The sequence below is a fragment of the Manis pentadactyla genome, chromosome 6 (assembly GCF_030020395.1).
Source record: "Manis pentadactyla isolate mManPen7 chromosome 6, mManPen7.hap1, whole genome shotgun sequence".
Lineage (NCBI taxonomy): Eukaryota > Metazoa > Chordata > Mammalia > Pholidota > Manidae > Manis > Manis pentadactyla.
The window spans coordinates 41,724,945-41,738,202 of record NC_080024.1 but is presented as its reverse complement, the minus strand read 5'-3'; the positions used below and the strand labels follow the sequence as shown (position 1 = coordinate 41,738,202).

The window sequence follows — 13,258 nt, the reverse complement described above, 5'->3', positions numbered from 1 at the left end:
GTGATATGCCTCTCTATGTATATATATTATGCCATATAAATTCTATGCCAGGCATTATATGCCAAGTTCTGAAGAACTGATGATGAAAAAAGACCTGGTGCCTACTTCAGGAAGTCCGTGTGGGGGACGAAGAGACACGTGGAAGCAAATCCTAATTCAGCAAGGTAAGAGCCATTGAAGTGACTAAGTGGCTTCTTTTTCCTCAGAAGTGATATTTGAGGTGATCCTTGAAGGACAGGGTGTTCCGAAGGCACACAGGAGTCAGAGAAGGCATTCCAGGCAGAAGCAACCGCAAGGTCAAAGGCACGAAGGTAGAAGTGTGGGTGGTGTTCACTGGCGAGGTCAAATGGCTGGGAGGGTACGACTGGCATTTTTATCATCAGCAAGAGCTTAGACTTTATCATACTGGCATCAAGAAGTCCCTAGAGGTGGGAGGGATGCCAGTAAGCTTTGCCTTATCAGTGCGACCTTGTCTTCCTGTTGTCTCTGCTCCAGAGTCAGTTGCAAAGCCAAAGATGTTGTCGACCACCTCAGGCGCTCTGCTATAAAAGCAGACTGCCTGCTGAAAGCTGTTTGCAAAGCCAAAGGAAGTGATGTAGTAGTCTATATTTTAGGAGTAATCCTTCACTCCTTTATTATGACTATTGGAGATACCAAAATGGCCTGACATTATGGGGAATTGGGAAACTGTTGCTCAAATCCACGTCGAGAGAGTTTGGTTTATACCTCAGTCAGTGTGTCAATCTGGATGTCCATTTTCTTGCTTTGTTTTCTCTGAGCTGGCTTCAGATCAAGTATGATTATCATGCTTTTGTTGCCTCTGCACCCCCATCGTACTTGTAGGAGAAATAGCTTAAATTTAGGTCAGGACTGAACAGTACGTGTGCTGGCTGCCCCTCTCTGACTAGCGCGTGTTTCTCAGGAAGGCTGGTGGCAGGGAGGAAACAGGCCAGAGGAGGGACCACGGGAGAAGGAAAGGCCACTCCCAGGTCCCAGCTGATGACAGCGAAGGCCTGATGAAAGCTGAGGCTGAGGCCAGCCTGTGAGGCCAAACTCTCTCAGGGAAGGATAGCCGCCCCACCTAGACCTTGTCTTTCTTCCTTTACACATCTAGGCTTCTAGAATTGGCTCACACTCTGGCCCTAAGAAGTAAAAACATGTGTAACATGTTTTAAACAGAGGGAGGTCTTTTTTCTTCTTTAATATGCCCCTTAAGCATTTTTAAAACATTTTAAAGCAAGAGAACAGCATTTTAAAACAGAAGGATAGGATTTAAACAAGAGAATAATACTTTTTAAACAGAAGACAGCTAAGAATAAAAGAAATTTCTACATGTTGAATAACTAGAGAATTCTGAGGGTCAACTCTGTAATTGGAGGTACTCACACTGCATTGTCACTGGCAAAAGGGACAAATGGTTGACCATATTGTAGAGATGTTCAAGAATGTCATGGGAATTTTTTTAAAAAACAGATTTGTCATCCCTGGAGGTGAGAGGGAATTCAATTCCAGTGGTTTCAGTGGCTCATGGGACCTGGAAGCTTTGTGTGGCCTCATGATATGAGGGATCAGCCTCTCCTCTCCCATCTATTGTGGTCACCGAGGGTCCGCTGAACCAGGGCTCTTTGCCTCTGCTCTGTTCTTGGCACACTGAGCCCTTGAAAAACTATAAATATTTCTTAAAATGGGGAGCTCTTAAAAGGTCAAACAAATGTGCTGTGTTGTTATACAAACATAGCTAAAGCTATGACGTATTTATAGATAAATGGCTTTGCAAGTCTTATTCCAATTTATTCAGTCTTTCCCGTTTAAAAAGTGACTTGTCTATTTATCGGGTTCAGTGCTCGGCACTGGGAATGCAGAGATGAGCCTTGTCTAAGGAGTTTGCAGTGTAGTGACTTGGCTATAATCTCACTTAACAATTTAATACATATTATTAGATCCTTTAACTTCGAACTCTGGAGTTTACGGAGAGTTGAAGTAGTGATATTCCAGGGTATTCATTTACTCAATTAACTACTGATATTTAAACAAACTCAAGTCTCTCACATTAAAAACAATGACACCACCACCTTCTCCGGATTCCACTGACCTCTCCAGCTGCTTCCTTCTCTCTCCCTCTTCACAGCTAAACTTCTCAAGAGCTTGGTGTCCCCACTCTCTTTCTTTCCCCTCCATCCCTCACTTCCAGTCTTTCACCTCCATCTACCAAAACAACTCTAAGGCTCCATGGGCCCTTTTCAGTCTCATTTTACTCAATTTGTCCCTTCTTGAAACACTTCTTTCTTTTGCTTCCTTACTTTCCTGGTTTCCCCCGTATCTCCAGTGTCTTTTTTGTATAGATGCTTGTATATGGCTGTTACTCGTTAAAATTTCTCAAAGCCCAACTCCTAGGCCACCTTTTCTTCTCATCTGCTAATTTGTACTGAGGTACTCTCACCCATTTATATGCTAACAATCCCATATTTACATTTCCTTCCCACCCCTCCCCTCTGAACCCAGACCTGGGTATCCTGTTATACACTCTCCATCCCCACCTGGAGATCTCAGCAGCTCCTCAAACTCAGTGCTCCAACTGGAACTCCTGATCCTCGCTCCACTCAGCTGCATAATCCTGAACCCTGGGAACTGGTCTGGAAATTCTCTTCCCCTTAGCCCTGCCTCCCATAGGATCTAGTACACTACCCATCCTTTCAAGATACCTCCGTGATCCACCCACATCTCTGCATCTGTGCTACTACCCAAATCTAGCTTAACGTCTCGTCCTGCCTCAGACTACTGCAGTAGCCACCTAACTGGTCTCCCACATCCTCTTTTCTCGCTTAGTCTGTCCTCCCCACTGCAACGCTTAAAACCCTTCAATCAGTGAGCATTGCTTGCAGCAGAAAGATCATAATCTGACTCCCTGACCAGCCCCATTTTGCAGCAGGCTTCCCCCTGCTCCCTCTATTCCTGGCGTGCTAATTTACTTTCAGTTGCTTTAATGTGCTGTGTTCCTTTCAGCCACAGGGCCTAGCACAGTTGTTCACCTTGCTTGAAGTTCTTACCCCTATGTACTCCCTTGGTAACTCCCACTCATCTACCAGATGTAAGGTTACTTCTTCATAGAAGCTCTCCTGTCCCCTAAGACCAAATCAAATCCCCCTTCCTACACTCTCATAGCCCCTACTTTCTCTTCATAGAAATTATCATCATTTGGATTTATAATATTTATATCACTTATATTTGTTTTATAAATTGTTTATGTGTTTTGATTGTCTATATTGCCACTAATCTGTTAGTTCAATGAAGGTAGGGCCTATATTTATTATTCTTACCATGTTATCCTCAAAGCCTAGTGCAGTGCCTGGCACGTAGTAGGAAGTCAGTAAAAATTTGTAAAATGAACAAAGAAATGAACAAATGAAGGACATAGTGCTTGCTCAAAGTCAAGATAGAAAGAATGAGACTAGACAATTTCTAGACAGTTAATAGCCAGACAATCTCCAGTCTAGATTACTAGCCTTCTCACAAAGAGCTTTTCCTGGATTGTTCTGAATTACTGGAACCAAAGCAACTTTGTAACTCATCAAGTTCGACTTCTCAACCCTACCATTTTCTACAGGTAGCATTTATTCAGCAAGAGGATGCTGTAGGTATTGTAATGTTTCTTTTTTCCATGAAACACATGCTATCTTTTTTCCCTATTTTGAAGTGGTGTTATGATAAACCATGCCACTACTGAAAACTTGCAAAGCTTCCTGAGATTCTCAGAAGAAATATAAGGTATAGGTCACAAAAGCAATTTTGTCTCTTGGAGTAGAATTTCCTATTCAAAAAATGCTGTTAATTTGAAAAGCTGATATTTGCAAAAGAACATTCTTTCAGGTGGGATAATCTCCATCATATTCCTAGCTGCTGTGTATACACCGTCTTTTGAAAGTGTAAAAGTAGAATGCCACTTGGCTGCATGGAAGTGCCTGTGTATTTTATAAAAAACACATAAAATGTTCCGTGGTTGGAGGAGAGGCTGCTGTATTTATAAGACAAACAGGTTCACTGTTACCCCTGAAGAAGCATGAAGTCGTGATTCTCAAGGGTCTTTGTGCCATGGATGAAAATGGAATCATTATTTTTGAACTCCGCCTGCTCACCTTAGAGACACCTACCTGCAACCAGTCCACTGGTTATAAGTAGCCGTGATTGCCTTGCTGATTGTAGGTGGGGAACCAACCAGGGCCAGCCAAAGCCCAAACCTGGTAAGTTTTATTAGCCCTTCTGTGTATTTCATTTCCATTTCATGCCTTGGGGTGGGAGACAATGTCTACTTAGGCCAGTGTGGTCTGTGTCTGTCTCAGATGTGTGTGTACAGTGCATTTCTTGGTTTGGGTTATATTTTTCCTTTCTCTTTGGAGACTACTGTCTTAACACTATGAGTAACTTAAGATTTGCTTGCTTGTTCTTTTTTATGAAATGCATTTTCTTTGGAGAGGACAAAGTGCATTTTTTCAAAGATGAAAAGCCATACTTAGACTTTGTAGGTTGTATTCATAATTGCTTTGTGTATCACTATGTAACATTTTCTTCCTCATGGACTCTTTTAAGCTAATCAGCTGTATCTGGGGGGCTTCATAGGCAGATGAATCCGGAGAAAAACAAGTCTGCAAAATTAGGGTGAACTGATACACTACTTCTTCATTGTCTGTCTTTTAAAAAAGTTTCTTCTTTCTCTTTTCTGTTTTTGCTCCCCTCTTCTCCTCTCTCCCTTTTCTCTCCTCTCCTCTCTCTTCTCTCCCTTGACTGCCGATATTTCCCTCGTCCTTGCTCTAGCTCAGCTTCATTCCACTATTCCCAAAGCATTCCTGCTGCTGTGTGTTGGCCTGGCACTACTCGGGCTTGCGCATGGAGCCATGCTGAGAAACGAAGAGAAATGGAAGCCCCTCAACAACCCCCAAAACCGAGATCTGGTGAGAACATGCTCAGGGACAGCTGAGAAGCAGGGTGGAACAGGCCCCTCTCTGGGTTTATGCACACTGCACTCTGCTCGACCACAGTGAAGAGGAGGCTGCCAAGCTCTGGGAAGACCCTGCGAGGGTCTTGCTAGCCTAGTGGCCAGTGTCCTATTGTTCCTCTGGCCAATTTACATTTGTTTCTGTAAGGAGAAACAATGTATATTTACAAAGGATCTTACACACACACAGCACATTACATTTGTAAATGATCTTACAGAACACACTGACTTTATAGCCTTAGTTGCTGATACATATACAAAATCAAGAGGAAATTGCTTTTTGCATAGCTTAGATTGAATTGATAATAAAGCAGATTCTCCTATAACCAACACATGCAAAGCTCAATTGCAAAAACTGAAAGTTGACCTGTGATTTTTGGTAGGCATTATTTTCAACATAAGGCTGTCTAGGAAGAAAACCATAAAGATATCAGTAAAAATTCTCTTTTAAAAATATGCTAAGTTCAATAAACATAGTAACATTACTATTTCAAAACATAGTTTCTTAAAGAAAATTATGTGAACTATAAGAACATAGGATTAAAACAATCAAATAGCCCTTTGCACAGCTTCTGTGCAAACCGTTAGACAAACAGATTCACTGTTACCCCTGAAGAAGCATGGAGACGTCATTCTCAAGGGTCTTTGTGCCATGGATGAAAATGGAATCATTATTCTCCTCCAACCACGGAACATTTTATGTGTTTTTTATAAAACCTTTTCCTAAAGGAAAGCAGGAAAACCCAGGTATGAAAAGAAACTGTAGCCGAAGACAGACTGTGATGTCCCCATCCTTCAGAGAGGGTGCGCCGAGCCCTGATCACTGCGGTATTTGATTTAATCTCTGGCTTCAGTACTTAGAGGTGCTAGCAAACAACCCTTTGACCATGGTGCTACTAAGTAGTTGATATTCCTCCCTTGATTTCCACAAGAATGGTGAATTACCTAGCTTAGGGATGAAATGTCAGAAAGAAGGCATGATAATTGACAGTGGAGAGGAAGGTGGAATAGAAGTAACCAAAGTTTGTACTTCTATTTCGAGGTTTCCCACTTCCTTCCACTTAGATTAGGACTAATGTCAACTCAGGGGGAAAACAGAGGTGGGGAAAATATTCATCTCTGAGCTTTTTGGATGTTTAATTTTTATATGGCACTAAACATTTTCTTTCTTCAGTTTTTCAGAACCCTTCGTGCATATTTTAAGGGAAGAGGTCTCGATCTTGGGAGGTTCCCAAATACTTTCGTCATGAATGAGAATCCCAGACCTGTGTGTTTTGAATCAGAATTTATTGCTTCTGCGTTTGCAGATTATGAGGAGCAGAAAAACTCCTTTCACAATTTCCTCAAAGGCTGACTGTTTCTTCTGAGCACAGGTAAAAATGATCCCTTTATTCCCAGGATTTGTCCAAACATCCAACTTAGTCATAAAGAGATTTTAAAAGTATTTATTTGAAAATGATTTTTTTTCCCCTCAGAGAAATTAGTGCTCAATTCTGATGATACTCATTGCTGTTAATATTTGGATTTGGTTCAGATGTCTATGATTGGGTTTTAAAAAAAAATGATAGTTATGATTTTTTAAGAATAGTTTTCTTGGGAAGAGGTATATTAAAATAGTAGAATTATCACCTTTAACAGGACTATTAAATATAATGGAATACCACACACTTTTACCTATATCTTTTCTTCAGACTCAGGTCATATAGCTAAAGTTAGGTAGAAAATCATATATAAAGAAATATGTGAATTGTACAGTTGGATAAAATAGAAAGAGAAAGTTAAAAGAAAGGGTCTCTGGAGGAGAAATAATAAACATATATTTGAGCTTCAACTTCCTCACCTGAAGAAAAAAAAATGAATATTAGTAAAGATGTTATTTTTCTCATAGGAAACAAATTAGAAATATATGAGATTCGAATTTTGTTAATCTTACTCTTTTTGCATTCTTATGAAATAAATGCTTACTATTTATAAAGAAACAGGCATGGCACATTACAAGAATATACACTATGACTCTAGTTTATTAGCGTTTGTTTGTCTGAATAATAAAGGAAACTGAATCATAATTGAAATCTGCTCCCCATTCTTCCATGGTGTGGGCGTAGGGATGAAGTTGTGAGTAAGCACCATTGTTACACTGCATTGTGCATGTGAAAATATTTTGATTATTAGTTCTTTTGAGTGTGATTTTTAAATATAATGATTGCCATTCTAAAAAGAAGACGTAATTTACCATGTGGCATAAGCACTTGGAAACTTCTATCCTGAGAAAATAGAATAAGCAGAAAGATGTTAATGAAGGGTTACCTTGACTTTTCTCACATGTGGGCCCTAGGCTATCAGACACTAATACAGAGAAGTAGTTATGAATACCACAAGGGCTACTTCAGTGTGAGAGAGGTGTGGATACACTTTGGTTGTAAGCCTTCGTTTCTTCATCTATAAATTGCAGGTGCTAATCTCTAACTCACAGAGGTATCAGAGAAAATATCAAATGAATACTTCCATGTGAGCATGAAATGAAGTAATATTTAAGGCAGGAAACAGAGCAAGCACCCAGTTGGTAGTGTTGTAATATAACGGATATTAATTGGCTTTGTGTAAGAAGCTAAGCAAATGTTTGGAGAATATTTCATAATTACAAACTCTCCTTTCCTAACATCTCTCATTAGAAAATGAAAAAACAAAGAGTTTTCACTGAACTATGTTGATCTTTGGGTCTTTGTGGTGTTTGTATAGTTTTTATTTACTATTTCATAATATTTTCTTGTTCTTCCAGGTTCTGGCTATTTTAGAACTACACGTGAAGCTTCTCATTAAAAAATTTTAATCATGGTCGTGGCTAAACATTTTTTTGCTCTACTTTTATTTGTCAATGTGTAATGATTTTATCCTACATTTCCAGATTTACAGATAAATAGATTGGCCCTTGGGACATAATCTGACTCAGGGGACTATTTTTGGAGTTTTTTTTCCCACTCTATAACCATGAACATTGATGTAGAACACTGCGGATATTTTGTAAGAGGTACAAAACATAACGAGTCAAAAGAGATGATGATCTTCTAAATTACATGTGTACTTGAAGCTTGTCTTTAAAGCTTGTCTTGTATGCTTATTACCTGTTATCAATCATTGTTTTTATTTCAAAGGGACTTTGCAAATTTTTACTATAGTTCATCATATGTAATAGGTGTTTAGGCTTAAAATTTGTCTTCTTCCTAAAGAGGAGATGCATTCCCACTTTCAGCAATATGTTATTGAAAGGTCTCACAATCTAAGTTTCATACCAAGGGAGAGTAAGTGATAAATATCCACAAAAAAGTTGAAATGGAAAACAAAGAAATTTGGGATTCTAGGAATTGCTAAGGTCTCTGTGAGATGTTCTCTGCCACTATGTTTAGAGGTGGACATTGTGCTACACCAAATATCCTAGCCCCACCCCAGCTCTGGTTCTCTCTTGCACACAACCTCCTTAAGAAGGGAGAATAGAAATGGGTGGATTTCCCTTCCTTTACAGCCAAACCTGTCCTCCTCCCAACCAACTGGGGCTGAATTATTCTGATTCTCATATCCTCACTTGGAATAGCAACTTTTCCTGTATCTTTATGGAGAGCTGCATCATTTTCTCTGTGATTCCTGAATGCAAACATGGGTGTCCTAATCACACTAACCTGTACATTCTAAAATAGTCTTCTGTGGCTTTTTTGTGGATGATTGATACTGAATATAAAGAATAAAATATTTATGCTAAAACAGATTTCTGTGTCTGGTTTAATATGTTCTACTGTAACTAGTTGATATATGTCTATTTTTCCTGGAGGGATGTGTGAGGCATTTATGAGCAGAAATCATACCTAAGCCATTTATATTTCTTCAGCACCCAGCATAATATCTAGCATGTAGCATGTGTTCAACATATACTTATTGAATTGAAAGTAAACATGTGCTATTCTGCTATTGTTTACACAGAAATGGAAGCTAATTCTAGTTCATGTCAAGATTATGTTTTCTACCATTTAAGAGATAAAAGTAATCATTGAGGAGCTATTCTTCATAAAAATATAAACTATTCAGATAAATGGTAAAACGGAAGGGAGCATTTCACCCCTGTGCAGTTGCACTCAAGTACTAACCAGTCCCTATTTTTCCCTTTGCTTTTTGCCCCCTTGCTCTGGGTGTCAAGACCTCTGCAAAGGGAATACTTATCAGTTTCAGACCCTTTAACAAGGATGGGAATCCACATGGGACTTTCAGGTGTGAGATTGCAAGGTTTCAGGGCAGAGGCATGCATCCTTCTGCTGGAGAATTCCTCACAATTGGCAGGTGGCTGTTGCAGTGACAACACTCCATACTGACAAGAGTTTATTCCTCGTGATGCAATTGGCAGTTGGGGAATGACATGACTTCATTATATGCGACCATTTAGCACATCTGGTGTCCAGACACTAAATGTTAGTCATTTCCACACCCTGCCGGATTATCCGAACCTCCCTACTCTAAAAGCCCCCTGGGAACGTGATTTTGCTCTTGGCTGAGAACAGTTGCTGGGAAAACAGCAGAAGTGTGGTGTTTCCTCCATTAAAAATAAAGGTTTTACAGATGATCTAGGCTCTCAGGTGGTCTGCAGTAATTCTCTCCATGGGTCCTTGACAGCCTCTCAGCATTGACTCTGCTCCTCATTGATGAGTATCTCATCCCCAGGACATGGCCTATTGTCCCCTATCCCAGATCTGGGGTGGTCAAGAACTGTTAAGCGTGTGAGCTTCTACCCTATTTGTAGGCTACATGGTAGCCTGCTACAGTTTCATAGACCCTGACAGGCAAGAGACTCCTGGGTCTGAGGTAATGGACATTATTTTCACGGCATGGCAGGCAGCATAAGGTTGGCATTCACACTGGATCTCCTCCTCCTACAAGTATTGTGGGTCCCTGTGGAGGTGAGTCCAGGTATATGCTGGGCATAAGTAGGCTTGTGCCACAGCTGATGAGCCCAAACTTAGGAAATTCTCAATGTTAAAGGGAACTACTAACAAACATGCCCAACCTTTGCAGCAGAGGAAACATTATTTATATTTTATTGGTTAGAAAACAAATCTGTCCTTACCCTGTAGGGAGATAATATCTTAGTCTTTCAAGGCTCTTCTACAGACCTCCTTGAAAAGATAACCCAGAATGAAAGCTGTCACAAACTTCTGCAGAAAAGTGATTAAACTACGGGAAAATTATCTCCTAAATATTGTCACACCCCATCCTTGCTCATCCCCTTGATGAAGAGAAAGGATGAGGTCATCTCCTCCCTGTGTATTCTTAATTGTATTGTCATGGTGGAAATTCAATGTTCTGCTTTCTTTAGACATTCTATTTTGAGTCTCAAAAACCAGTCTGAAAGTGGTAAAAGTTTCCTTTTGCTATTTTCATTACTGCTCTAAGAATTCCACTTTATCTCAAGGTGATATGGATGCCTCTGACTCACCAGGAGAAAAATTACATTCAAGGAAGTGGAGAAAAGAAAAACAGAAAGATTACAATTTCAGGGTATGTTGCTACATTTTGATCTTAAGAGAACTTTCATGTCATCAAGGTGTTCTGTAGCTGTTGTTCAAAAACAAAATTCAACTGCATAAATTTCAAAGATCTTACTGGCTTTATTCAACAGTTCATGAACTGGGCAGCATCGCATTCAGCAGAAAGGAGCTCTGAAGAACTGTACAGAATGAAAGACTTATAGACAGAAGTGGGTAGGACAAGGAAGTTAATAGCAAAGAATCACCTTCCTTTAAGGGACAGTAGGGTTTTCTCAGTCACATTACCTCTCTAGTGCTGACAAGGCAATTCCTGATTGACTGGTTTAAGATTCCCCTGCTGAGAGAGGTTGAAATTGTAATTAAGTTAGCTATTAAGTTGCAGTTTGGTGATGTGGATTCAGCATATGTGACTCTATTTTGAGCATGTTGTCTCTTTTTAACGGTGGAGAAACTGTCCTTCTGCCTCGTGCTCCCTATTTCCACAACATGAATCTATACCTTCACAACTGTTATTCCCATATTCCAGACAGCCCATCATAAAATAAGGTAGGCTAAGCCATCTGGGCCTTAGGGGAGCATTCTCCTTACCAGGTGACTATCTTTCCTCTCTTTGATTCCCTTCTTTTCTCCTAGGAGAGTTAGGACTAGAGACTCTTACCTTCCTCTTAGATGCAGTTTCCTAATTGACTGGAAAAATTCAGGAGAGAATTTCCCTGTGACTTCTGTAGAGTACCTTAATTCAACCTAGACTGCTAGCTTGCCTGATTTTATACCCAAGTAGTGCCCAGAGGATCCTTCATTATGAGAAAGGGGATGATTTCCTGTTGTGAGATATTTTTCTCTCACCTGGAAATCTTGCTCATGCAAGTCCTGGCTCCTCATTCTGCCATCCTACTGTTGTTTATCCTCAGCTAGATTGTCATAAAGAGGCAACAAAGGCCGGGTGATAGGCTCCCTGTAACTTATCTCTAACTTTAGCTTCATATTGAGCTGCATTCCCCACGCCTCAATTCCCTTGCCCTTTCCCAAGGCACTTTGAATTCCATGCAATTTAATACATAAATTTGTTTTGAGCACAGATAAGTAGGCTACTGACTAGAGTTCACAAAGATAAATAGGTAAAAAAAAAACCACAGTAGTGTGTAGGAGGTGAAGAATAGTTGCAGGAGGGGAGGCAGAATATTATATTAATTTCAAGCATGGGATTTAGAGTCAGATATGCCAGCATTCCAAACCTGTCTCTACCACTTATTAGATACAGGACTTTAGGAATAATATAATCCATTTTTAAGGATTATTTTGAGATATGTACATAATCTGCATATGATAGTACATGCTCTACAGTAAATGGGGGACAATGTATGGTAATCATATCAAGGATTTGATTCTTTCTAAAAGATAGTTAAGAAAAGGAGAACACTTGGGTGGGAGTTAGAGGTGGAACATAAAAGTCCAGATAACCTTTTTTACAGACTGAGAAGGAGCCTGAAGTCAGGGAGAGTTTGAGGATTTGTGGGTAACAGGAAAACTGATGAAGCCATTGATTGGAAGAGATTAGAGTTGGAGAATAAATTAGGGGGGGACTTTAACATTTTGTGGCAGGGGAGAACTGGAAAGTAGAACATTTACATGGCAGTGCAAATGGTCAAATTAAGAATATAATCTCTAAAACAAATATCAAATCAACTTAAAGAATAAACATTCAGGAAAGGAAATGGGTTGGAGAATTGAGGGAAATAATTGAGGTAAGGACAATTTCTTGAAATCACATTTTCCTCCCATCTCCCTAGTAATTTTAAACAGGCGGTCTGAGCCTGGGCAGCGGGCTCCCACCAGACCCACGGAGGCCCCGTCCACAGCGTCGAGCCCCTTGGAAGGAGGCAGGGCCAGACGCTCCGGCGGAACCCTGGCGCTGCGGCTGGAGCGCAGTACGGGCCGGTTTCCCGTGAGAACACCGGATCCCTGGTGTCGGCGCCCCAGCACCGGATAGCGACTGGGAGGCGCCGCACTTCCGGCACTTCCTGCGCATCCGTTGCTGGGGCTGCTTGTCAGGACTCCGCAGACATGTCGGGGTTTAGCCCAGAGCTCATCGACTACCTGGAAGGAAAGATCTCCTTTGAGGAGTTCGAAAGGCGGAGAGAAGAGAGAAAAACGCGCGAGAAGAAAGAGAGGAGATGCTAGGCCCGGAAGCACCTCGCTGTCTTGCCCTAATACAGTTAGATATGGGGGACCCGGAGGACCCCATTCTCCGTGATGGGACAGCCGGGAACTTCCAGTTGCTTCTAACCCCTTCTTACCGAAACCTCGGTTCTCACCTCATGCCTGTGCTCAGCTCCTTTTAAAAACGTTTCCCCCACTAAAAAACTGTCTTAGTAGTAACCTCCCTTTTTTCTTTTCCCAAATAGTAAATTTTTACTTGCGGGTAGCCTAACGCTGGCACGTTAAATGGGGGAGTGGGGAGTGGAGTTTGGAGAGTTTGTGGTTCGAGTCCTAGTTTGCAACCAAGTCTTTTGTGACTTTGGGTGGACAATTCCCCTCTCTTCCTTAAGACCTCAGTGTCTCTATTTCCAAACTGAAGGATTTGAGCTCCCATTTTTGAAGAGTCTCCCAGTGGTGTGATGGAATTTTGGGCAGAAAGTTTAATTTTCCTGAGAACAAATGTTCACTCACGTGTTTTTTTCATACTTACTTTGAACTATCCGAGCTTTCCATGTGTTCTCACAAATTTAAAATCTGAGGG

General features: G+C 40.7%; 2 protein-coding genes across 3 annotated transcripts in view; both read left to right on the top strand.

Annotated features, from left to right (window-relative positions):
• Positions 1–8,504, top strand: part of LOC130678870 (GPI inositol-deacylase-like) — a 116,254-nt gene extending 107,750 nt beyond the window's left edge. The window contains exons 3-7 of one of the 2 annotated variants that reach the window (XM_057503739.1): positions 52–164; positions 4,201–4,238; positions 4,815–4,946; positions 6,165–6,363; positions 7,770–8,504. In XM_057503739.1, coding sequence (XP_057359722.1) covers positions 52–164; positions 4,201–4,238; positions 4,815–4,946; positions 6,165–6,344 — 463 coding nt within the window. In that variant the 3' untranslated portion in view covers positions 6,345–6,363; positions 7,770–8,504. The remainder of the gene's footprint in view (positions 1–51; positions 165–4,200; positions 4,239–4,814; positions 4,947–6,164; positions 6,364–7,769) is intronic. The other variant, XM_057503738.1, reaches the window with a different exon arrangement.
• Positions 8,505–12,481: 3,977 nt separating this feature from the next.
• LOC118928251 (general transcription factor 3C polypeptide 3) overlaps positions 12,482–13,258 on the top strand; it is a 36,681-nt gene continuing 35,904 nt past the window's right edge. Inside the window, exon 1 of the mRNA XM_057503731.1 lies at positions 12,482–12,684. Coding sequence (XP_057359714.1) covers positions 12,583–12,684 — 102 coding nt within the window. The 5' untranslated portion in view covers positions 12,482–12,582. The remainder of the gene's footprint in view (positions 12,685–13,258) is intronic.